This window comes from Cucumis sativus, chromosome 5 (genome assembly GCF_000004075.3).
Source record: "Cucumis sativus cultivar 9930 chromosome 5, Cucumber_9930_V3, whole genome shotgun sequence".
Lineage (NCBI taxonomy): Eukaryota > Viridiplantae > Streptophyta > Magnoliopsida > Cucurbitales > Cucurbitaceae > Cucumis > Cucumis sativus.
This window is the reverse complement of record NC_026659.2, coordinates 22,071,474-22,098,254: the sequence shown is the minus strand read 5'-3', so window position 1 is coordinate 22,098,254 and position 26,781 is coordinate 22,071,474. Positions and strand designations below refer to the sequence as shown.

General features: G+C 31.5%; 3 protein-coding genes and 1 non-coding gene across 6 annotated transcripts; 2 read left to right on the top strand and 2 right to left on the bottom strand.

Moving 5' to 3' along the window:
* Window positions 1-34: 34 nt before the first annotated feature.
* On the bottom strand, window positions 35-106 carry TRNAD-GUC. The gene has a single exon. It is a non-coding gene; the product is annotated as a tRNA-Asp (tRNA).
* A 2,043-nt stretch (window positions 107-2,149) lies between these two features.
* LOC101216003 (SUPPRESSOR OF GAMMA RESPONSE 1) lies at window positions 2,150-7,418 on the top strand. Its single transcript, XM_011657091.2, has 6 exons — window positions 2,150-2,485; window positions 4,466-4,598; window positions 4,842-5,028; window positions 5,715-6,211; window positions 6,382-6,699; window positions 6,775-7,418. The coding sequence occupies exons 1-6, from the start codon at window positions 2,478-2,480 to the stop codon at window positions 6,826-6,828; spliced, it is 1,197 nt and encodes a 398-aa protein (XP_011655393.1). The 5' UTR covers window positions 2,150-2,477; the 3' UTR covers window positions 6,829-7,418.
* A 1,133-nt stretch (window positions 7,419-8,551) lies between these two features.
* Window positions 8,552-12,970, top strand: LOC101215761 (CRM-domain containing factor CFM9, mitochondrial). Of its 2 annotated transcripts, none has more exons than XM_004142797.3 (4): window positions 8,552-8,802; window positions 9,493-9,778; window positions 10,256-10,657; window positions 11,629-12,970. In XM_004142797.3, exons 1-4 carry the CDS (start codon window positions 8,732-8,734, stop codon window positions 12,727-12,729), a joined length of 1,860 nt encoding a protein of 619 aa, XP_004142845.1. In that variant the 5' UTR covers window positions 8,552-8,731; the 3' UTR covers window positions 12,730-12,970. The 2 variants fall into 2 exon arrangements, with proteins under 2 accessions (XP_004142845.1, XP_011655392.1); XM_011657090.2 differs by having other exon boundaries at window positions 8,560-8,802; window positions 9,496-9,778.
* Window positions 12,971-18,039: 5,069 nt separating this feature from the next.
* On the bottom strand, window positions 18,040-20,591 carry LOC101220682. Of its 2 annotated transcripts, none has more exons than XM_011657089.2 (2): window positions 20,028-20,591; window positions 18,040-19,573 (listed from the first exon to the last, which is right to left on the bottom strand). In XM_011657089.2, exons 1-2 carry the CDS (start codon window positions 20,088-20,090, stop codon window positions 18,473-18,475), a joined length of 1,164 nt encoding a protein of 387 aa, XP_011655391.1. In that variant the 5' UTR covers window positions 20,091-20,591; the 3' UTR covers window positions 18,040-18,472. The 2 variants fall into 2 exon arrangements, with proteins under 2 accessions (XP_011655391.1, XP_004142784.1); XM_004142736.3 differs by having other exon boundaries at window positions 18,040-19,570; window positions 20,028-20,588.
* Window positions 20,592-26,781: the final 6,190 nt, after the last annotated feature.

Here is a 26,781-nt window from a genome sequence, read left to right as displayed (position 1 = left end):
GATATAGCGATATTAAGGAAGGATAAAAATATATCGCCGTTGCCGGGGATCGAACCCGGGTCACCCGCGTGACAGGCGGGAATACTTACCACTATACTACAACGACTTGTTGACAAATGACGTCTAATTAATATTAAAACCAAGGTAAATGTGATATTTTTATGGTCACAACTTAATCACTTATATTAACTTTAAATAACAAAAAAAAATTGTATATGTTGGTAAATGTTAAAAATTATTTGATGGTAAATTATTTGGCATGACATAATATTAAGTATTGGCCTAAAATCTAGCTCAACTAATAGTATAATTTCAAAATAAAAAATTTGATTCCATCAGTCCATATATTATAAATGGAAAAATTAAATATAGTTCTTTTAAAAAATTAAAAGTTCATTTTAAAATTTTCAATGGGTATCGAGTAGGGCTATAGACTTTGAAAAGATATCAAATATATCTTTAAACTTTAAATTTCATGCCTGATGTATAGGTTGTTAAATTTTACATAAGGATAACTATTTTATTTTATTGTATTTTGCTATCCACTTTTTCATTTGTATGCTTTCAAGACTTTAGGTTATTCATTTTTATGTTTTCTTAAGCATTAAATGAAAATCAAGTGGAGTGTCTAATTGAAAGTGATCTTCTTCCTAAAATACAAATTTATCACTTTAAAACCAAAACTTGAAACAAAATCCTATTTTAAGGGATTTGTATGAAGTGTGATGTTAATTTAAAGATTTGGGTCGAGGTTTTTAAGTTGGAGTCCACCAACACTCAAAGAGTTAAGTGAAGGAAACTTCCTCTAATCACTTCGAATTCGTGACAAGTTTCTTTTCTTAAGTCCAGTTGTATTTTGGAGGAAAGTTATAGAATAAATAGTACATTCAAGTTTCATATTTGTTTCATTGTTAATGAGTATAAAAATTAGATTCAATCAACTGATTGTGCTATTTTACATTGAAATTTTTGTTATTGGGGAGTTTTTATCTTCTTAAGGGATGGACTTTTCCGCCTTGCCTTCAATTTAACCTAATTACATTTTCCATTGAATTACCACTCTATCGGTCCAAAACTTGATCATACCAAAATGTCTATGAAAACGTAACGTGTGAGCAGTAAGAAAACAAACAAAAGTTTCCAAAATTAAAACATAAGAACAAAATGATTATCAAAATGGTGTTCTAGTTTCAAAAACTCGCATTCGTTTTTATAATTTGGTTAAAAATTCAAATGTTTTTTCAAATAGAAACAAACAGTCATAATTTGAAGAAAATGAAAATGAAATTACTAGGATCAAAATATAAATATTTAGAGGTTTTTTTGAGGAGGTGAAGCGTAATCAAAATTATTGGAAATACGACTGATGTTAGAATGTGTGGATCATCAGGAAAAGAAAGAAAATGAGAGCATGAAGTGTGCTAATGATGAAAAAGATGGTGAGTTGAGAATTGTGAGAACAACATGAGTTCTGACGATACAAATTGAACATAAAACGTTCCATCAAACACATGAGTTTTTCTTTTTTCTTTAAAAAAATCAAACAGATTCATCACCAACCATACACAAAACTAAAACTTAAAAAGATGTAATACAAAACTTGAAAGTTTCAAATAAAATCAATGACTTTTATATGCATTTTCTTTTTAATTGAAAAAGTCATAGTAACATTTTCAAACTTTCAATTATAAGTATTAGACTCACGAACTTATAAAAGTGTTAAAATTGACTTTCAAATTTAGAATAATTGTAAAAACTAAACCTATGAATGATAAACATTGAACCCTCAAATTTATATAATAAATAAATAAGATTTATATAGGTATGGAAGTTTGAATTTTTAATTTTTAGTTTTAAAGTGTAAGAGAATAATGGTAATTATTATTATTATTTTTTTATGTTGTAATTTACCCTAACATAAACCTAATTTGAAGCACTACTTTCTTTGGTTATATTGCAAAAGATTTTAAAAAGAATATGAAAAACATAGACACACACAAATGCAAGGCAATAGCCCATAAAACAAACATGAAAAAGTATCCAAAGACGAAGTGACTTTCAGCTTGGGCTCCAAGTATCCATGTCCCCACCTGAAATTTCACTACACATTACATTGACTCGTTTTTCGAACCTACACACCTCATCAGCTTCGGCTTCCATTACCTCAGCCTCAGCCTCCGTCCTAGCTTCCGTCAACGTCGGGTCCCATATCCATTAACAATACCCTTTCATGTTTCCCCTGACCTCTTTTCCCAGCCTATGCTCTGGAATACGAGCCTCCACCGAACCAAGGCTTAGTTTTCCCGCTCACACTGAGCACAGTTGGGATTTGGGTTTCCACTCTTTCCTTTCCCTTACACTCTTCACTAAAACTTAGCTTAGTGGACCAATATCCGAAGCTCAAACGCGCTGAAGCTTTTATTATATATTTCATTTGCTCTCTGAAATGTTCTTCTTCTTCTTAGCTCTTGAAGAATATGGCAAGGTGAGTCTTCTTCTTTTCTTGTAACTTCCTGGTTTTCTGTTGAGTATTTGATGAGTTCTTACGACCCCAGATAGCAAAATGTGGTTTTTTCGTTCTCTTTTGGTTCTTCTTGTAGTTTTTATTTCTGGGTCGATTTAACTTTTGTGCGAAAATGATGGGTTTCGTTTCATTTTTTCTTATATGTAAAGTTGGTGTTAGTTAATCGGGAAGTACAGGTTTTACTATTGGACTCTAATTAGGGGGAAAACGCTGATACAGGGGAAGGTGTGGGTTTGAGGTGGCTATCAGTTTTGAAGTTTGAAAGGGAAACACAAAACTTCTTTTGTTTAAGCTATATTTGTTGTGTTTCTTGCTTGAGAGCTTGGTGGTGGTGTTTGCGAGCTTTATCACTTACGTTAATGGCGGAGTTGAACATGCTCCATTTTGACATCTCTAAAGCTCAACGAGATCCTTTGAGAGTAAGAAATAGGGGGGTTTCTCCTGTTTTCAAACCTCTGGTTAAAAGTTTCACAGAAGTTGTTCCGGGTTTGTTTGTTAATGAAGATTCAGCTGTTCTTTTCATGGTTAGAATGACGAGATTGAGAATGTGTGGAGTTTACTTTGTTGTGTGGACCGTGCCTATTTATTTCCAGCAAAAACGTTTGGAACTGTAACTGTAAATCCATCCAATGTTTTACTTTAAATGGTGTTTATCATGTAAAGTCTTAGAGTCAATTTCTTTTTGCCACAGTTCGAGCTACCAGGCCCAAAGTAGACAACCTACTGAAGTTTGGTTGCTTTCGTTTCCTGTTATTGCGCTAAAAACAACTCTTTTGGATCATTTTAATCACTCGACCAATCTGATAAGAAATGTACAACCCGCCACAAATTGTCCTAGTAGTAATTGAGCTTGGGGGCTTTAAATCTTAATGTTCTAATGGTTCTAATTATTAGGGACGATGAGGAGATGGATATAGTCCCTAGTAAGGCCTTTTTGTTGTTTGCTTTGTCGGAAGGCGAGGAAGACCTTGATAAACTCTTTTGGGGTTTTCAGTATGTGTGGGCTGCGTGGTGCTTTTTTCTGCAGAAGTTTGGTATTAGTTATGCTGTCCAAAGGACATTCAATGAGTTCCTCCTCCATATGCCCTTCAAAGAGAAAGAGTGTTTTTCGTGACTGTTATTTGGGATGTTTGCGGGGAGAGGTTCGATTGGGTGTTTTGTGGTATGGAAAGGGATCAAAGTGAGGTTTGACCTTTGGTTAGGTTTCATGTGTCCCTTTGGGCTTTGATTTCAAAGACTTTTTTGTAACTATTCCATTGGTAACATTTTGCTTAGTTGAAACCCAAGAAAATATCTACAATGTTATGATATTGGTCACGTTTTTGGACAAAAGTCTTCATAGTTTTGTTTTAGTGCTAGGGACAATGAACCTTTAGATATCTCCACCTTAATATGATATTGGTTACTTTGGACATAGGACCTCATGATTTTTCTTTTGATATCACCTAAAAGGCCTCATACCATTAGAGATAGTTATTCTCCCTTACATACCCATGATCATTTCTTTATCTAGCCAATGAGGGTCTTCAATTGCATTTTCTATATTTTAGAATCATCCAAAAGGTCTCATATTAATAGAGATGACGTTCCTAACTTATCTACTCACGATCTTTCTTCTTTTATAGTCAATGTGTAACTTTAGTTACATTCCCGACTCGACCATTTCTCGATAACTATACATTGCTGTATTTAGCCATTTGTCTCATGAAATTATTTATGTGCACCTGGGTCTTGAATCCTTGATATTGACGGTATCAACAGTGAAAACTTTGGGAAGAATTTATTTCTGTAGTTATACTCATTTTTAGTGGCCCACTCCTACACTCGAAACCTGGTGAATGCTTGTAGCTCTCTTCATTGTTGCTTTTACAATCTAATATTTTTATGTCCTTTTTATTATCTAATGACTTCATTTTACCTTTCATTATCTCATTCTCACAGGTCTTGGATAACTGATGGCCGAACAATTGCAAGAAAAGTCAGGCACATCAATCAACCTCCTTCACAAGTAATTAAAGATTGTGATGCGAAACGAGAATGTCCAAACTGTAACTTTATGATTGATAATACCGATGTAAGTTTGGCCTCCCCCCTGTATTGCCATAACTGATTTATGGAAAGGATTCAACACTATAAGAACAAAATGTTGAATCTTATTTATACAGTGAATGGCTAGTTCATATCTTATAGGAAACTTGAACCTTTTGCTAGGCACTTTAGTTATTGACTCGTTCAGTGAATTTTTAGAGTGTAATTTTGCATCATACCTTTCAACTTGTGTTGTGCACGAATGTCTTTTAAAGCATTTTCTTTGCAGGTTTTGTCTGAATGGCCAGGATTGCCTGCTGGTGTTAAATTTGATCCAACTGATGATGAAATAATGGATCACTTAGCGGCTAAGTGCGCTGTTGGAAACTTAAAGCCACATGTATTAATTGATGAATTCATCCCCACACTTGAAACTGACCAAGGAATCTGTTACACTCATCCAGAAAATCTCCCTGGTTAGGAACTCATCTGTGTTGGTTTTTTCATTTTCTATGCTACCATCGATATCTTCTGTTCAGTTATAACATTTAGGGTGTTTTTGAGAAGCTTAGTTGATTATTGTAATTTGAGGATTATAATAGTCTGCTTTGGGTGCAAACTATTTTAGTTTGGTTATGATAGTTTGTGTTTGGGGTGTAGAGTATTTTAATTTAGTTAGGACATTAAACACTGTTACACAGAGAAAAAGAGAGGATGAGTCAAAAACAGTAAACACTATCACAAATAGTAAACGCTAGAGCACATAAGGATTTGAAATATAAATATTGTCGCAGTTAGAAACACCCACTACTGTAATTGGAGTCTCAAACACGGAGTGGGCTGTAATTTCCCACTCTACTCGCTTTAAGTTGATGACCTAAACATCCCCACTAATTGAAGACTCAGAGTTAGTGTGAAAAAGGCCTCTTGTAATTATGGTCAAGAGAAATAGCAGTACTATTCTTTTCCGGGGGTTTTAAATTTAAGAGAATTAATTGCTTAGCTTTACAAGTTTCCACATTTTGATTGGTAAGAATAATCTCTCGATTTAAAAGTTGATTATATCTCTGTTTATATAAAGCAAAGTGTAGTACGAATTAAGCAAATTGAGTTATGAAACCTTGCTCACTTGTTCAGAATAATAACATTTCCAATTGTTCAGGTGTCAGTAAAGATGGAAATGATGTCCATTTCTTTCACAAAACAAACAATGCATATGCCACAGGTCAAAGGAAGCGCCGCAAGATAGAAAGTGAACAAAATTCAAGCCTCCAACATTTTCGCTGGCACAAAACTGGCAAGACCAAAGCTATGATATCAAATGGTGTTCATAAGGGATGGAAGAAGATCTTCTCTCTGTATAGAAGTTCGAAGGGAGGCTCGAAGCCTGAAAAATCTAATTGGGTGATTCATCAATATCATTTGGGAACTGAAGAAGATGAAAAGGAAGGTGAATACGTTTTGTCGAAAATTTGTTATCAGCAACCAAAACAAAGTATTAAGAACAATGATAATATGCTCATTGAGTATTTAGATGCTATGCTCCATCAAACAAGCCCTAGAACTCCCAAGTCGAATCCTCCGGTTCCACCTCGATCGGGAAAATCACTCGTCTCCAATCTTGTTGCTGACAATAGTCTGCCTCAGTCATTGGCAAAGGTAGCTTCTCTTTTAAGTTAGTTTCATTGTTTATTTTATGCTTTACAAAGAAGTGGGGTTTCAGTAACAAGTTGCCATTTGCTTCTCCATGGAGAAGGAATTATGTCATTGCATTCTTTCCCTAGATTCTAAAAAGTGTTCATCTATCAAATTCATGATATGTTGATTAGGAAGAAGAGTTGACTCCGGAGGCATCTCGTGTTTCTTATGCGAATATTTCATCAGAGAATGATGGGGGATGCCATGGATGGTTGGCTGGAGAATCTCAGGATATAGCTGATGGTGAATTACATTACTTGGAAGACAACTTATTATGCAATGAAGTCCTAGATTCTAGTGCTTTGATAAGTAACAACCAAGTAAATCAAATACCTTTCCCTCTCTCCGGTAGCAACGCTTACCACGAGATTGCAAACGATAACGTTCCTTGTGGAATTGCAGACCTTGAGAACCTTGACTTAGATACTCCACCTGATTTTCATCTTGCAGTAAGTTCACCTCCCACTTTCCAAATTTCAAATGCTTTCCTTTGGTCTATTACTCAGATTTGTTATTGCTTGCAGGACCTGCAGTTTGGTTCTCAAGAGAGCATTTTCGACTGGATCGACAGGATATGAAGTGAATATTGACGTAAAATCTCATGAGATTGACATATTACAATCTGACTTTTCTGCTCCGAATCTTCCTTGAATTCACCATATTTCATCGTAAATTTTTTCCAGTCATCTGGTTTTCGTTATTTTCGTGGGGAATGTCATGCATTTCACCCATTGCAAGTCGGTATTCAAATGGCACGTTACAACTTACAACCATACCTATCAGTTATTGTTTCTCACAGTCAAAGTCATTGAATCAAGAACAACCGCAACCGATCCCAGGATCAAGCATGTTCTTGCTCGAATTTTGTGTTGAAGGCACCGTGAAGGTGCTTGAAGTTGCTACTTAATATTCTGAGTGCCATTGATGATTTGTGAGATGGGTTGCTGAGGGGAAAATGTGGAAACTGATCAACTATTTTGGTGTGGAAAGGAATGTAAATGAACATTCTATGTGGTAATTGATTCATGAATGTGTAGTGATGGTGATGCATTTTGAGATGATGGATGGGTTGACATTCATCTTCTGGCTAACTTTAATCACACTTTTTTTTTGTAAGATATGGTAAGTAAATGTATGATATATGATCTATATTTATTTCCCTTCTCTATTTTTCTAATCTCATACTATGTTTAATGGTTGGCATGTATGTTTTCATGACTTAGCTTTTCTGTTATGAAAGGGTGTTTGTTGTCCTTCAAATCACAATGGGAAAAAAAATGGTAAATAGAATGGATTTTTTTTAATGTTTTCTAAATTCTATGCACATTGAAAGTTTAATATTTTATCATAATGAAATTTGAAATTTTTATCTAACTAAATCATTAATTTTAAAAATTTTAAATATGAAAAGTGAGTAATGCTTATTTCTTATTAGACATTTTTAAAGTAAAAGGAAATTTGTAAATTCATAAATTTAATATTAAACTTAAAAAAAATTAGAAATCTAATTCATTAAGTTTTAACTTTATTTAGAGATTTATATTAATTGAGTTATACTAGTTCTGTTCTATTTTCAAATTTTGATTGCTACAAAATTTGAAGTGAATAATTAGTCACAACATAACCCAGATTTAAAATATGATATCAATAAAAAAAAATTACAAAGTCTTGATTTTACGATAAAAATATTAATATGTTAGTACATACTTCTCAAAAACTATAAAAACAAAAAATGAAAAATGAAAAAAAATAGTAAATATTCTATAATTTTAAAACCAATTAGCATATCCTTTGTTTAAACAAATTAACGAGTTAACATTTATGTTATTTATATTATATTAATATTACAATATTATTGTGTTGCTTTTTTTTTAAAAATCTTTGGTGACATATAATGTACGTCAAATAATTAATTTAGGATAAAATACACTTTTGGTTCATGGAGTTTATTTAGACACTTTGGTTCTCAAGTTTACTAAATATTTCTAACGATTCATGAGTTAATTTTAGTTCACTATAGTCCTCACATTTGCTAAATACTTTTAAATGATTCATGAGTTAACTTTAACTTTAACTTTAACTTACCAGAATGCTTCTTAGATCGTTCAGTGCTAACATAACATGGACATTAGTTATATTTAATGATCTCTAAATTAAGTTGAGTTACTTGAAAAATAAATTTAAATAAAAGATCCTAAAGTTGTAGGTATATTTTAATTTATTTTTCAACTAATTTGATTTAGCATTAATTTCTTGTTTTTTTTTTTTTTTTGGGTGCAAATGAGAATGAGAGATTTATACGAATGTTTATTTTTCGCGGGCAAGGGGCGAAGGGAGAAAAATGGTCATAATCTAAACGAACGCTAAACCCTGCAGCCTTCACTCGCAAAACCCTCACCGGTCGGCGGTGGTACCTTGGGAATGGAGATGACTAATTGATTGTTTGATCCATCTTCATCTCTTTCCTTCACTCATTCATCAATGTTAGCTGCTACTCGAAGATTCTGTTCTTTCAGTAGGGTTTCCAATCTCCTCCTATCCAATCGTTACAAGTATCTTCTCTATCTCTCTCTCTCTCGATTGCATTTTGTTTCTGTGTAGATTGAATTTGGTTATTTTTTCCCATTTTCTGTTTTCTCTGATACAGTTCTCAATCTTTTGTTTTAGTTTCAGGGTAGCCACTTTTGCATTTTGTTTCTATGCCAATCATTCAATTATCAATTCCATTTTTTTTTCATTTTTCTTTAGAATCCAGATGAATTTTTCTTTTTTGAAGTATTCCAGCGTCTCTTTTTAAACTGTTAAGAAAATGTATACAGTTCTTTTTACTTCGTTTGCACTGTTCTTCTCATGTACTAAGCAGCCAATTGGGTGACTAGTAACAAAGATTGTGATATGATTGTCTTGAATCAACTGTTGACCCAAAAACTTAAGCTGATTGGTGGAGACAAATTTTAATATTATATCATCTAATACTTCCCTTTGTTTGGGCTTGAAATGGGTATAATAGCCAATAAGTAGAAATTGGTAATAATTGGAAAGTAAATAATATTGAAGATGTTGAACACAAATCTGATATGGCTTAATATTTTTAGATCACGGATGGAGACCCAAAAGTTTAAACGGATATGGCTTAATATTTTTAGATCACCGATGGACCCAAAAGTTTAAACGGATGAGTGATGATAAATTTAACATTATATTGTCTAACTGGTTGTTTTTTTCTTTCCGTACACGTGCAGCAGTGTCATATTGTCAACAGATTGTAATTCAGAGGCTGTTTCATGCAATGTGGGCCATAGAAGTATTCATGGTGAATATGTACTGCCTTCTACATCTAAGGTTGTTGGTCCTTTCAACGGGTTGGTCCGTTGTATGTCAACATCGAAGGGAAGGAGTATGCGAAGTAAGGTAGAGAGGAGAATGAGGAAGGAGTCTGGTAAAACCCTAAGGGAGATTCGAAGAGCTAAGAAAATAAAGAAAAAGTTGATGACAGAGGAAGAACGTCTCCTTTACAACCTCAAAAGAGTATGTCATTTAGTAGTTATAGTCCATGTTGCTGATTTTGAAAGGAACAAACAAAACGAATATAAAAAATCTTTCCTCGTCAAAATTGCAATCTGCTTGACAAATAATCGAACTTACAGATTGAACGAAGTAGAGAAAGGAATTGTTCTGTCCAATTCCTGTTATGGAACAATATCTCCACTTTAATTCAGATGCTGTGCTCTCTCAATGGCAATTGGCAATAAATCATACTTGTGATTGAAGAAATTTATTTATGAATTATAGTCCTCTTTCTGGGAAATCTGAAGTTAATTTACTTCCCATGTTCAATTTAAGTTCAATGCATTACAGTGCTTGCCTAGTTTTAAAAGATAGCATAATTCTACACTCATTAGTTTTATAGTGTAATGATATTCAGCCCCCAACCCACACATGTGCATGCACAAAATTTAAATTTGATTCACTAATTCGATCCCATTTATCACATATCTGTCACAGGCCAAGAAGAAAGTAGCATTACTTTTGCAACAACTCAAGAAGTATGAGCTACCAGAGTTGCCACCTCCTCGTCATGACCCTGAGCTCTTGACCCCTGAACAGCTTCAAGCTTACAAGAAAATAGGCTTTAGAAACAGAAATTATGTCCCAGTTGGAGTTCGTGGAGTGTTTGGAGGAGTGGTCCAGAATATGCATCTCCACTGGAAGTTTCATGAGACGGTACAAGTGTGTTGTGATAACTTTCCCAAAGAAAAAATCAAGGAAATGGCAACCATGCTTGCAAGACTTAGCGGTGGAATTGTAGTGAATATACATGACGTGAAAACAATCATCATGTTTCGTGGAAGAAACTATCGTCAACCTAAAAATTTGATACCAATCAACACGCTTACTAAGAGAAAGGTACATGCTTGATCACACTGCTTATTCTTTCACTTTATTTGTCTTGTTTTAACTTAGTAATTTTTCTGGATTTTGTATTCTTGTGGGTTATAAATGGAGAAACAACCCCCTCTCCCTTCTATTGAGACAGTACTACAAGTGATTTACATCAAATACAACTACTGGAAAAGCATTCCTCTGGTAGAATAGTGTTCCCTTCCTAGCCTAAATTTGAAATAGGATGGAATATATTCTACTAGATAGCTAGTAAGCATCAGATGAAAGAATGTGTTAAGTTGATAGAATGTTGGAGAACGATGCTTTATTCATGATAGGACTTGGAATCTGGAAAGAAATAAACTTTTGCTGTATGAAAATGAACTTTCTACATTAATTTTCTGGTAATCTTCATTTTGTAATTTTTTAGAAGTTTGATTTTAGTTGCTGACTTTTTTCTAGCCAACTATGTCAGTTCCACAGTTAAAAGTGACTGACAGGATTTAATTAATGAATGATATAGAGGTAGATCAAATAAATGATGCATATAAGCACATTTTTATTGATAGCCTGTCAAAGAAAACAATAGATGATTTGATAGGCCAAATGCCATCACTATGACATGACATCCCTCTCCGTTTCCTTTTTCTTACTATTTCCTTAGGTTTTTTGGAAAACATAACTTGGATTTCGTTGGATGCTCTTTCATTGATTTTTGTGGGAGCTTATTTGTCTCCATGATTTCACTCTCTCTCGTTGTCTTTTGTAATGTACGATTTTAAAGGAAAGACTTCTTGTTTACTCATGTTTCCAATATCTTTGAGAAATGAGCTTTTCTCTCCATATGAGGAAAACATAACAAAACACTGAGGACCAAAACCAAGGGAGATTTGAGCTTAATCTGAAATTGAGTGACTCAAGATCAAAATTAATATGGGAGGAAAAGGCAAGGGCAAGAAAACAGTAGAATGACAGTTGCTTGTTGTCCTATGTAGGCATTATTCAAGGCCAGATTTGAACAAGCTCTCGACTCTCAGAAGCTTAACATAAAGAAGATAGAACAAGAGCTCAGGCGTAAGGGTATAAACCCGGAGGATCCAGTTGCTATGGCTAGCATACAGAGAGTAGCTTCAACATTTTTTAACGCCATTGACAAAAAAGAAGGTACCCCATATGTCTTCTATAGTGATAAGCAGGCAGTGGCAGAAACTAAGACCAAGACTAACATGGAAGAAGCAGAATCTGATAGTGATAGTGACCAGGAAGAGTTAGACCGATTCATAGCTGAGATTGAGGATGCAGCAGACCGAGATTGGGTTGCGGAGGAAGCAGCAGAGAAGGAAGAACTTAGCCAACTTAGGTATAGGAATAGAGAAGAACATGGTGGGAGATTCAGAAAATCCGATATGCGTACAAATAACGATTCTGACGACGAGATGGATAAGCCAAGAGTTTGGAGGCAGAGAGATAGTAAGCAAAGATTATACAATAGTGAAGAGGAAGATGGTGATCATGAAAACGAGGAGGAATGGGATTCTGATGATGGTCAAAATGCTAATAATAGCTATACAGATGATTCTGATGGAGCTCATCAGATCGTCAAGGCAACTCGACGAGCTGGAGGGAGGCATGATTTGGCCAAAACTAGAAGTTTCGAGAGAAATGTTGATCCCTTTGCAAGAAGGATGGATAAAGAAGCTTCTGAGCCTGAAAACATGCTCAGTGATCTTGAAAATACTATGTGGCAATCAGACGAGGAGGAAGAAGATGACATGAAAATTTCAAAGAACGTGGATCAAGATTACAAGGACAATGAAGATCATTTGCATCACATGAAGAAAGATCGAAACAATAGGCACAATGACTATGACAGTAGCATCGATGAACCTGATGAATCTTACAATAAGTTTAAACATACATACACTAAACAAAAACAGGATAGAATGAGCAAATCCAAAAGTAGGTACAACTCTGTCTCAAAAGATACTGATTCAGGAAAAGCAATGTGGGATTCAGATGATGAAGACGAAAAGGGGACATTGAGACCTCAAAGATATGATTACTGGAGCGGTAGTGATGAAGATGGTTCTCATTGAAAGAAGATAAATAAACAATCAAACGGATGAAATTTATGGGAAAAAACAAACTTGGTACAACAATCACCTTATTGTGTGTGAGGGGAGAGGCAATTTTTGGTAGGTTTGCTCAAAGGTACCCTATAAGACAAACTATTCATCTGTACCTTAAATATAATTCATTTCTATTTACTGTATTTGTTTATCACTTCTCAGTTTATACATTTTTGTTTCTGAAGATTCTAATAGTTGTTCGAGAAAATGTCGCTTCAATGACCAAAGCCTAGCGCCGAGGTACTAGTGCTAGTAAAATTCTACCTTTTACAAGAGAAGAGAAAGTGAAAAATAGCCGTGGATTGAGCTGAGAATGGACCAGAGAGGCCATCTAATTTCATAAATTAACCTGAAATGGAGAATGTTAAGATCCAAAATAAAAGAGAAAAATGAGTGCTTGAAGGGTGAAGTTTCTTAATCCAGTTATGGTCAGAATGTTTGTGGTCTTTGTTTAGTCTCAGTGAATTTTAATATTTTCCTTTCCAGCCTTTTAGTTATGCTTATGGACGTAAATGTTTTACAGTTATTAACCCTCTTGTTCCATATTTATTTTGAAACTCCATTTTACCCCAAATAAGATAGTAAGATGAGGTTACCTTTACATAATCTTTCATTCAAAAATGTCAGGTTTAATGTTTCGTTTTCATAAATGTTGTATAAAATAAAAAAATAACTTCGGTTTTCTTTTTTATTTTATATTTATAGAACTCAATCTTATGTTTTTCTTTTTCGTTTGAGTAAATTTATCTTCTTATCTTTTTCTACCTGTTACATTTGTTGAGTAATATCTTTTTCTTTTATTTTTTACATTTATCGAGAATTTTCATCTTACACCACTACACTTCAAATACAAATTTATTAAGTTTAACATATAAATTTTAAACTTGTTAACCTCGCTGAGTGAGTCAAACAACTTTGACTTGTTAACTTTACTCAATAGATCAAATAACTCCTATGCGTAAAGTACAAAAGTGGTCAACATGTGCATAACTAGGTTAGCATAAATTTAAAAACGTGGTCAACATGTGCATAACTAGGTTAGCATAAATTTAAAAACGTAAACATGAAATTCAAATTTTTTATCATGTAAAAAATAAATATCATAATGGTTTGCTCACATATGATTTTGTCAAAGTTGTTTTCACCCTTACAATGTTTGAATACAGCCCTTGGATACAATTTTTTAGACTAAAAATTAATTTTAAACAATTGAATGGAGTAATTTTAAACTATGAGAAAAACTGGTTCCAAATTCATTTGTATTTTTATATGTTTAGTGGCCTTTTTAAGTTTTAGATCTTTAAAAATGCTACCTAAGGAGATGTAGAGTCAACTTAGGTATAATAATATTTCTACACAGAGTAATATGAAAAGAATTAGAACTAAGATTTGCTACATTTTGCCCTCATCTTGCATTTAAAGTTTTAATCAGAGCTTTTCTTTCAATTTTAGTAAATTTCACTTCACCCTTTTATAATCATTAGAATATTTATGTTAATTATTCATTTAACTCTCCTTTCTTATTCAATCCTTTGAAGGAACAGGTCAACTTAAGTGCTTTAAACCAAAGTTTTATATCCAAAAGTATTGATGGGCTCCATTAAAATAACTCAATGATCACCACCCAACATCTTCTCTTCTATTCCTACACAAATCCTAACATCTTCATCCAAAATAACTTTACAAATATATCAATTTGGTACCCTCATTTGGACTTTGTAAAGTATACTGATTCCTGTCATTCATTAATAAATCATAAAGATTCGTAATTAGATTGCTTTTAATCACGTTTACTAACCATTTTGTAAATGTATAATTTGATCATGATTGCAAGCTTGTTTACTTTACATTATTTGTATCATTGTCGTCTTACCACTGATGTTAACATTAACATTTAGGGTCAATTAGTAACTATGACAAATTCATAATTATCTTACAAACGGTAACAAGTGGGAGAACGTTATTTTTAAACACAATCTGATTGATCACTCAACTTAGCAATTTGACAGGGAGCCTCACATTTCATTACCACCATGAAACACATATTATAAACAACAATAATAAATGTATTAAATGGAGTTGATGACGTTTTCTATGAAATAAACATGATCTTTAATTCAAAACATAGCCTGCAAAACTTATAATTGTTTCAATTACACTTTTAAATTAAGATAAGTAAATAAATTTATGTCATTTATTAAGATTACATTTGAAAAACAATATACATTTATTTGTTGCACGTGTGTAAATTCCTTCCAATGTCAAATTAATAAAATACAAACAATTTTATTTTAATCTTAAGTAGAATCTTAACTGAAGGCCTAAATTGATTATTTTGTGAAAGTTAATGAATTTAATTAATAAAATTTACTTTCCATGCAATGTTTATTGAAGCATATCTATTAATTTATACAGAGAAAACCCAAAGTTTATTAAAAATAGATGAATGATGGTCAAAATCATGGTTTGAAGCTATATTAGGCACTATGTTTAGAGCATATGGTTCATGATATGTTTAGAAAATGGGTTACCCACTAAAAAGTTTTCATATAAAAGTATAATTATGGAGAATTGAGAAGTGGAAGTCATCAATTGAGTTTTTAAAGTGGAGAGGTTAAAGATATAGTTGATAAAAACCCACCTTTCATTATCAATACAGTGACAAACAATTTTGATAGGAAGTTTTAGAAGTTGAATTTAGGTTTGAGAATCAAACCAATGAAAAAGTAAGGATAAAATCGATAACTCGAAAAACTTGAAACTACGTGTAATTAAATATTGGGTTGGGTTAGTTTTCTTTGACTTGAGTTGGACCTTTTTTTCGACTCAATCAAATTCAACTTTTTTTACTAAACCTAATTTGATTGTGCTTGCCTCAAAACCAATTAATTTACACTACGATACTCATAGTTGGTACATTAAATCTATGGTCACCGAAATTCTGGCAATAAAACTTATTTAATTTCTTTTGCTAGATTTGAGATAATCTAATTATCCATGTCACACAGTCATTTTTATGTTAATAATTGATGTTAATCGATTCATAAAAATATAAATAGTTTGTCCAGTTTTACCTTTTTTTTGATAATTTTTCTATAAAAGTATATAGAAAAATTATTGTAAATATGAATGTCACTTACATATACCTTAGTCAAAATGTATTAGATAACAGAAAGTAAGACTTTATCATGTTTTATGTATAGTTTGATGCATGTTGTTGTATTTAATATAGGCAAGCTAGTTAGATAGATGATGAAAACTTTTGACAAAAAATATAGTATATAGTTTATTTATTGATTTAATTAGGTTTTTGAAAATGCATGATTTTGTTTCATAAATGCATAATTGTATATTGGGGTATTGTTTGAAAGTCAATGACACCTTGCTTTGTTTCTGCTCAACTCCCATCTGTTTTTCTTTTTCTTTCTTTCTATTAATTATTATGTATTTAGAGTTGTTGAAGAAATTTATTCATTTATTCATTTATGATCATTATTATATTGATAATAAGTTGTTGAAGGGAATTTATTTTGTTTAAGGAAATGTTAGAATCTTCATGATATTAATTCTCTTCTATCTATCTATTATCTATATTATCCATTTACTCTCCATTCATATTAATTCAAATTCATTTCTTAATTCTTTCCTTTTGTAATTTTGTAAGAAAGAGAATTATTCTTTAAATCACAAACATCTAACAATACAACAAGTTTTAATGCAAAATTTTGTTATATATATGTTTATAAAATCTTGTATTTGAATAGTAAATTAATTTATTTAATTATTATTTTGTTACATTGTTCATGCAATCCTCGTAAACAGTGCAATTCTCATAAAGTTTATATAGTTTGATATAATTGGAATTATTATTGCTATTAGAGGAATTATTTTAAATAGAAAAACGGTTTAAAATATTTACAATTACATTTAAAGGTGATCTTTATTAGTGTCTAGTAACTTCTACTACTGATATTTTATTATATTTGTAATATTTTAATTTGTTTGACTATATTTTAATAATTCCAATTATACAATATAGAGAGTAAGTTTTAGCTTTCTCCAAATTATTTAGATCAAATTTACAATTTAATTCAATTCAATTCAATTTTATTTATTATTCTTAAAGTTAAAAAGGATCTTTCATTTATTCTATAGTGTCTCAAAATGAATGAATAATCATGTTCAATCATAGAATATAATTCTAATTAAACTAATGTTGTTAAAGTAATGATTTATTATAAAAGAGAACATCTTCTATAATCTAATCATTATTTCAAGAATGTGTTCCTTCATATTTGAAATGGTTTGTTTATGTTTGTTTTTTTCTCAAGAAACAAGTAAACTCACTCATAGACTTATGAACATTATATAATAACTTCCAAAAATTTAAAAGAAAAAACTTAGAAATAATTTGTAAAAGAAACTCCCAAACAAACACCTCACAGTTTCTTTATATATATATATAAACCAAAACCAAAAACAAAAACAAACAAACAAAGTGGCTGGCCAAAATTTAAACAAATCTTTGTTTTTCTTTCATTTTTTTTTTCAAAAAGAATCTCTTTGTCCCATTCATTAGTTATCATGGCCTGACCTGTCTGGCTTTTACAAAATGGTCATTTTTAGATATAATAATTCACAAAAGAAATGGTCTCTCGCACCTATGTGCTTTTAAAAGTTCCAAACCAAACACAAGTTCATAGTTTTGAATGGAATACTTTATAAGTTTAAACTTATAGCTGAGGGTAAATTGACTCCCTCTCAATCTCTCAATTGAGCTTGGTTGTTGATTGACTGTTTTTTTTTTTTACCATTATTAACTCTAATTCAAGATATTTTTGTTCTCTCTTTCTTTTTGGGGTGAAATGGAAGATTCTTTGGTGTTGAAAGTGTGGTGGGCACCATGATTAAATGCTTAGAGGAAGAAATGTCCACATGCTTCCCACTTTCCATGTTTCATTCACAACTTCACAAGAGAGAGAAAACTCACAATTTCCACTATAAACAATTAGTTCAATTCATTTACTATATTTGTTGGATTATCATTCTAAAGAATATTGACCGTTCAGTTCTAATAGTATCATCATTAAATTTACTTAATTAAGTTTTCAAAAGGAATGGTTGCAAATAGCAATTGGGACTAAAGTATTAGTAAATATAGAGCAAAGCCAATTGTATTGAACTGAAGTAGACTGATAATGATAGTTTTGTATCGTTCAACCCATCGAATGAATTTCCGTTTTAGGTTTCTACTTGCACCCTAAGAGGAATAGGAAAAGAAGAAAAGTATGGAGTTTCAGATATCAGACCCCAAATTCCAGATAAAACAACAAAGAAATGAGGAGAAAAGAAAACTGATATCTAAGAACATTGACTTTTCTTTTCATTGACACAAAAACTATGGAGAAAAGAATAAATGAGTACTGTGACAAATGTTCTAAGATCAATACAAAGAGATGGTGGAAATTACAGTGTTACCTAAACAATGCCTGTAAGAGAAAATTGGGAAATTTGATTCAACTTCGAAGAAAGCCAATAGCAATTACAATCAGGTTCCTCAGCTGCAACAAATATGAAGTTTTGTCTCTGCCCTCAGTTCCCATCATTTTAGCCTCAACTTCATTGGACACAAACCTTTAACCTGACTAGGGATCTCTTTATGTTCAACATTTACAAAGCCATTTCATTTCTATCTTGTTCTTTTCATAATTTAGCCACTTTCTCTTCTGCAGTTACCTGGTAACAAGTATTTATACTTCTCAGCATTGTTTAGCAGGAATGACGGGAGATGAACGGCTGAGTAAGACTGGGGGATTGGTCCCATCTTCCCGATTATCTCCCGAAACGTGTATTCTTCGGGAAGCATGTCGAATAGGTCTGCTCCTTTGCATATTTTATCCTGAATTCTGTCAGGGTTCAAGTAATGAGAAAATCTGACTCTGTCATAATGGCTGTACGCTTTCATCTTGAATATGAACTCGCTGATATGACGGAAGCAAAAGCTACAATGCCACCCAGAATCCGATAAGATTACATCAGATTGACGATAATGAGCATACCGTGTTTTACCATGCTTGTATTGATGGACAGAAGCTCTCCAACTGTTGTCATCTGCATAAAACTCAAAGGAGTAAAGGTAGTTCCTTAATCGAAGATGGAGTATGGGTGGAACATCGTTGCACCACCTCAAGAGGTTTATAGTATGAGCACTCGGGATCTCGTCGACATCAGACATGATCAACAAGTCATCATCCTGTATCCCTGCAATCCTAAGAAGCTGATCTAGAGCCAATCTTTGATATGCCTCTTCAACAAATGGATTCTCTCCTTTCTTAAATCTTCCCCCTATCATCCCATAAGTCAACCGTGACTCAACAAAGCTAAACTGTTCCCGATTGTTTGCAAAAACCAACGGCTTCGGCAAACTAGTGAAGGTCGAGTTTGATTCGAGAAGCACAAACTGAGTCACATAAGGATAAAGTTCATTCCATCTGACAGTCAGGATGTCAACTTCATTACTAAACAGAACAGCATCAAAGACTCGTCTCGGCGATTCGCGCATTGTCCAACCATGAAGCTTACAGAGAGACTCCATTGATATATTTTCATGATAGTAATGAGGGATTTCATGAAATGGCTTTGGAGGAGACTCCCAAATAGGTCTAAGGAAATAAGAAATCTTCTGGCCATGAAGATATATGAACAAAATCAAGAGTGGAACAGCTACAAAGAGAGAAATTAATGTCTTCAAATCCCACCCTCGAAGAATACATCGAAATCTAGACAAGCTAAAAGCACCACGAGGCCCCTGCTACAAAACATTGAAGAACATAATCAACGATCAAACAACACCACGATCCAACAAATTCAAAGCAAGCAAATTCATTTCCAGATGCAAATGATAAGTGGGGACGATGGAAAAACATTAAAAAAAAAACCGAAATGATTCTTTTACTAAGCTGAAATTAGAAACCCAGAAAAGGAAATTTAGCTATAAATTGAAAAGGACAGCAAAATTCGATTGAAACTCAAATCAATGCACACTTGGAATCAAAATATTCTGCTGATAAACATAACAAGAACGAAGCATAACCATCATTACATCATTGCAGATAATAACTGTACCTTCCTCGTCATAAATGGGTATTTCAATCAAAAGGGTTTGATCCAAAAAAAGTCGAAAACAACAGATACGGAAAAAGAAACAACAAAGAAATAGAGAAAATAGAGAAAATAGAGAGAGAGATTGAAAACAATAGACTAACCTGGCCACAAACATCTTCACAGATATCATCTGTCTTCTTAGAACTGTAATACCCATCAGACATGATGAAAAAAAAATAGTGGGAAAATGTCAGAAAATGCGCCGGAAAATTCCAGAAAAGTCTCTCGAAAAATCAGATCCTAGAGAGGGAGATCAAAAATCCCCACAAACACAAAAAATGGGAAATGGGTTTAGTTTAAACGCTCAGTTTGATTGTGGAAATATGACAAATTGTAGCCGTTTGTGGACTCTTTTTATGGGTAGCCGCTGTTTAAAGAAAACCAAACTCTGAATTACAGAATTCGGGAGGAGAAAGAAAGAGAGATGACTGAAAGGAAGGATACAGAAATGGTGCTAAACCTCAAAAATATATATTTATTTTTATTTTTATTTAATTTTATCCCCTCAATTTTCCTTCACTGAATAATCCCAAAAATTTAGAAAACTTTTCAACAAAACGGAATTTATTGTGTGCGGCGGTCCTCACACTCTTCTCTTTCTCCTCACAATTTCTTCATCTCTTCCCATACCCTTAGATTCAAAATCAGATGCTGATCTAATCGACGCCCACCTAAGGGGATGTTTTTAGCAACCAATTATACTTCTCCACAACCTCTACAAGGAACCGTTATGTTTTCTTCTCCTCTCATCTCTCATCTCTCATCTCTCGTCTCTCATCTCTCATCTCTCATCTCTCCTTTTCAAAGAGTTTGAATTTTAGTTGAAATTTTGTAGCATTCAAATTATATCCATAAATATTACAATTATACACGTTCATGCCAACTGAAAACTACATACACATGTGCAATTTTTTAAAATAAATTAGTGTGAGAAAGTGAAGATTCAATCCTCTTAATTATTGTATATATATCTTATACCAATTAAAATGGTTTGAATTAACTTGAACAACTATACCATATTCCTGGTAACAATTATTTATCATTTCTTTTCCACAGTTTATATTGTTGTAAGAAAACGAAATTTTTATCTTCAAACACGATACTTGTTAGATGAATTATTATACTCACTTACAATAAAACTAAAATACATAATTAATTTTTTTTTAAAAATGAAGAAAAATGTCTAATTAATTAACGGATGAATAATGATGGGGTTAAAGTTAAAATAGATCCAACATGTATACATAACTTCCTCTCAACTTTAATCATAAATAGGAAGAGGAGGAAGAAAAAAGTATATATGCCTATTCCTCAATTATTATAAAATACAAATTTATATTTTTTTAGATAATAATGAAATCCTATTAAATTTTATTTTCTATCAGTAATAGCTAGATTGGGATAGACTTACAAATATTTTTAACAAAACTTTTGACATTTAAAACAATTTAAACTTCAAGGGGTGTTTAATAAATCCATAATTTTAAACTTCAAGGGGTGTTTAATAAATCCATAATTTTGTTAGTAGATCATTGGAAACTCTAAGATTGTTTACTATTCTACAAACTTTTCAAATTAATTAATTCTTTTTTTTATAAAATAATTGATTATTGTGCTAATAAAACTCCAAACTTGTAATTGTATGTCTAATATATTAAATTTTTTTACCTAATAAATTTGGAGGTTTATCAAAAAAAAAAAAAAAATACTTACACATCATACAAAAAAAACCACTTAAGGCCAATTGAGTACACTTATTTTTCTATAAAGGTAAATATTTGAGGCGTTTACAAAAATAGTAAATTTTTTTATGATAATATAACTGATGCCACTCAATTTTCTAAATCACAAAAGTAACAAATTTAAAAATTGAAAACGGTTATGTTAAATTTTTTATTTTGACAAATTTTCTAAACATTTTATGGTTTTTAAATGACATTAAAATTTTAAAAAGTTATTAATTAATAAAATGAAAATTTTCATAGGCAAAGAATATGCTCCGTCCGAGAAAAAGAGAATAGAGAATATGCGTATAATGATATATAATAATAAATACAACAAATTTTAAAATCATTTTCTTAAATTTAATTTGAAAATTTAGTATTGTTTTTGGTGTCAATAGGTATATTGTTTCTTTGCATATTAATTTTTAATGAATCATTACACAAAACTTTTAAAAGAGATATTTTTTTCTAATATAACAAAATAAACCAACTTATTTATAAATATATCAAATTTTACATTTTATCTGTAATAGATCCATAACATATACTATTGAAAATGTATATGTGAATGTATTATTGATAAAAAATAAAAGTTTACTTGAAATTCAAATGAACCGCTAATTCTTCACATACTCGTTGTCTAAAATTATTTTTTTCAGAAATTAGGCTTGAAAACTATCGTCTAGGAGTGAGATTCCTTTTTACTTTTTTATTTGTCTAATTCTTAAGTTTTCTTGTTTTTTTTTTTTTTTTTTTTTTTGTATAGTTGTACTTAAAGAGATGATTATTTTCAATAAAATTTTGATTAGAAACGGTGTTGTTTTCATATATATAGCAAAATGATCGATTCACTTTAAAATATAGCAAAATGACAAAATACTTCTACACTGAAATTTCATATTTTTCTATAAAGTCGATTAAAACAATCATTTAAAAGAAGATGATATGTTTTTTTAATAGAAATTAGGAGACAAAATGTATTTTTAATCCCAAGATTTTGGTTTTAGTTTCCGTTTGCTTCTTGGTTTTCAAAATATTCAATTCTAATACTTAAATTTTAGACTTCAGACGAAAAGATATTATAATTTTAGTTTGAAATTTTAGTTTTGTTTCAATTTGGTGTCTAGGTTTCAAAACTATTTTCAACCTCAACTTTTCAAACTTTGATTTATTGTTGTTAATGTTAATTAATTTAAAATAGTTATGAAGTCAGAGTTTAGAATTAATTTGAGTAGCAAAAAGAATAGTAGCACTTAATTAATTATAATTCTTCTTAATTAATTAATAGATAGGAGAATATCAAACGTTGCAAATAAATTGAAACTATTTACAAACTATAGTAAAATTATCAAATAAAATTCTCCAGAGCTAATTTGAATTTTTCTGCTACATTCTAAAATGGACAAGTAATTAAGTAATTTCCAAATAAGAGCCTTGCCATTACTTTTGTGCTTACAAAAAATGTACATTTTTTTATACTAACTTAGACTTCAAAATATGTGGGAGGCTTGACATCACATACAAGCGTGAGAAAAAACTCACACAAGTTAGTTTGGAAGGTTAGACCAAAAGTAGATTGACATATAAGCTCATGAAAGACTCACGACAACTATACAGCTATAAACGAGTTAGTTTAGTTTCTTGACCTGACTCAAGTTGTGTACAAACAATACCCCACTCAACTTCCTTTAGATCAAGTCATTCTCTAAATACACTATACTTGAATCACATTTGCCTTTTACACGATCATCATCTTCTTCTCACAATTTCTTTTATGTTCATCTTTTCATTCTCTACTTCTCTAGATATGGAAGGTTTAGAGAATTTGAGTGAGGCTAAGAGAAAGAGAGAGAAATGGTGGTGGGCGAGACTAGAAAAAATAAAAACTAAAAAGAAAACCCTAACATTTTAAATTTGGTTCGAGTAAATAAAAAATCAAACAAAACCCGTTAGTTCAATTTCATTCGGTTGCATTTTATAACAAAACTAACCCTAATCGAACTGAACCATTCAATTTGAGATTTTACATTCTTAACAACAAGAATAAGAAGGGAGTGCACTTAAATTTTTGTGGGCAAGTGTAATTATTTTTGTAAAGCTTTCTATATAGCTTCTAATATTTGGTTGATTTAGTAATGTTTTAGGTTTGCACAAAGTAATTAAGCAGGCATTAAAATGAAAGCAGTAAAGTCATAATAATTTAATTGAATAGAATAAGGAAGTGGTGAAGATTATGAGAAGAAGCACAATATTATTTGGCATAGAATATTGTCAAAGGCAAGAGAGAAACGTGAAACTTGTCTTCTCATATGTTTAGTGTTAGTGTTAACACGTTGTATCATTTAAAACTAATTGTTTTTGCCTTTTTAAGTAACTTTTTTCTTATCATCTTCTTAAAGTAAATTAAAATAAATATAGTTTCGGATTCCAAACTTTTGGTATCGCCCTTCTTTAAAAATACGATCATATTTGGTTCTTCTCCGTATTTGCACATGCTTATTATTCTTTTCCTTTCTTTTTAACTCTTCAAAACCATTTTATTGTTTAATTGTACACCTTTTTTAATTATATTTTTTATTATTGAATTTTATTTTCTTCATTCAAAAGTTATTATAACCATGAAAACAAAAAGGTAAATTTAACCCATTTTTAAAATTTAAAATTTTATTTTAAATCATATCACTTTCACATCTTAAAATATTTACAAATATACTTCAATATTGTAAATAGGGTGTGATATATATATTTTGTAAATATATATATATATTTTTGTTCATTTTACTATATTTAAGAATATCCCTTTAGAAGTTCAAAATATTTAGTTTATTAGAAATTAAATCTACTCCTAAGCCTTGCAAGTTTCGTTTATTACTAGGAGGGGTATAATCGAGTTGGGTTGAGAGACATTCTCAATCCAACCCATATTTTTGGGTTATATGGATTGGCAACCAAAATAACTTGAATTTAGTTTTCAACCCAACCAAACTCAATCAGTAAAATATGGATTTGGTTGGGTTGCCTGGTTGTGTTTTTTTTTTTTTTCTATTTTCTAATAAAAATGAAGGTGGACGGCGCCATTGTGAGGGAGAAGACCGAAGACTGAGGTGAGATGGAAGAGAAGAATCGAACACAGTGAAGAAGAGTGAGCGAGGTGGGAGGGGATGAAAATTAAAGAGGGATGAAGACCTAATTTTTAGATTTTATTTTATTAAATAATATATATATTAAAATAATTCAGATTGGGTTGGGTTGAACAAAATTTTCAACCCTCCAACTCGAGACTCAACCCAATCCGAAAAAAATTAATTTTTTTAACCTAACCCAACTTAACCCTTATATATAAGTTAGGTATTCGGGCTCAATTCATATTCTTACACCCCTATTTATTATAATAAAACTCAAGTCGAGCAAAAAAAAAAAAAAAAAACAAAATTTAAACCAAACAAATATAGAAATATAAACCATTATATAAATCTCGAAAATTCACAATTTTAACAAAAAATAAAAAAAGTTCCAATTCAGTGTTTTTCTTTGAAACTTTATTAGGAGAAGATTTATCGAAATGAGCCAAGGCTAAGAATTATAGAGATAGAAGACTTAAATACGAAGGTAAAACCTAAAATGACTGATCGAATTAAAAGACTTAAGAGACCAAAGTTCGACCATGACCAACCCAAAAGGGCTAATCGCGGTCTTAAGAGGCAGACCCAAAATAGTCAAAGAGGACCAAATTAGATGAACTATGGATAATTAGTGTACGTTTTTTTTTGTTTAGAAAATTGTATGAGTCAATCTAGCTAATTCGTTTGAAATATAAAATAAAAGTCTAGCTTAAGGTCACACATGTATTAAAGCAATTGAGCTAAAGTCTAGAGTAGATTGGATTCTCAAGGGGTGTTTCATAAAGGAACATTGAGAAACAAATGGGCAAACACTTAGCTTAAAGGTCCTTTATGATCATGAACTTAAGTTGCATTGATGTAACCTTCCTAAGCAGTGGTTTAACCGGGGAGATTATTTTTCAAAAATTGGGTGAAGGAATCAAATATAGGCCTTAGAGTGCACTTTGTTCAATACCACATAAGTGTTTATCACTCTTTATTTTACAAGGCAATGATACAATTTTCCTCCCAACAAATAAACTCGTGATTGATCACTTTTTTATTATGTCAACGTCATTAGTTTGGCGTGAAAATCACAAATTATAAACATTTTGGTGGATGAGCTATTGCAATTGTATTGTCAAAAACACTTTTTTTTTGTGCTGTAATGAATAAAAAATCTTGTAGTGAAATTCTAAACTAATGGCGAGTTTGTTACTTTAATTTGATGATTGCTTTTGGTACACACAAAACTTTGATTATTTTGATAACATATTCCATATAGTAGTGTTGATTTTATCTTAGGATTTGGTTTGTTATATATATCAACGTGTAGTGCTTATTTGTTTGATTGTCTTATACAACATATTAGGATATGTAATGTGAAAGCCAACAAATTAAGTTTTGTAGAATATATTTTTCTTTATCCCTTAACACAATTTTGTTGATTTTGTGGTCTACTATTTCTTTTCCTTAGTGAGATGATTGAGCTACCCTTGTGGTTTTCGACAAACAAGATTGAAAAGATCTTAAGATGTTTCTCTATATCGTCTTAAAACTTCATCAATTGCTTGAGAAGAATCCTCAAACTTAAGGAGAGTCCAGATTGATCAAGTGAAGTTGCTCTTAATTTGATGATAAAAAGAATGAAATTAAGAGAGAATCTCGCACTCAAGAAAAACTCATATTTAATTGAGAGAGAGTCTGAATGATTTAAAGAATTTTGTACCTTTAAGATGAAAAATACTACTAATTACCATTGAGTGAAGCTTCTTGCAACAAAAATCGTCATCCTAATGCTTAATAAATATTCTTGATGGCAATTTAAAAAAATAAGCAAAATGATGTGATTTCTTGTTTGACAGCTAAGTCCACATGGTTTTGGGCCTTTGGCAGTTGTGTGGATATTGGTATCTAATTCCCAAGTGCTCATCCTTTGACTTGTACTTTACATTTCCTTCTCACATTTCTCATCTCTACATTTAATCTCTACTTATCTTCTATTTGACCATTATTTCTATAATATCAAA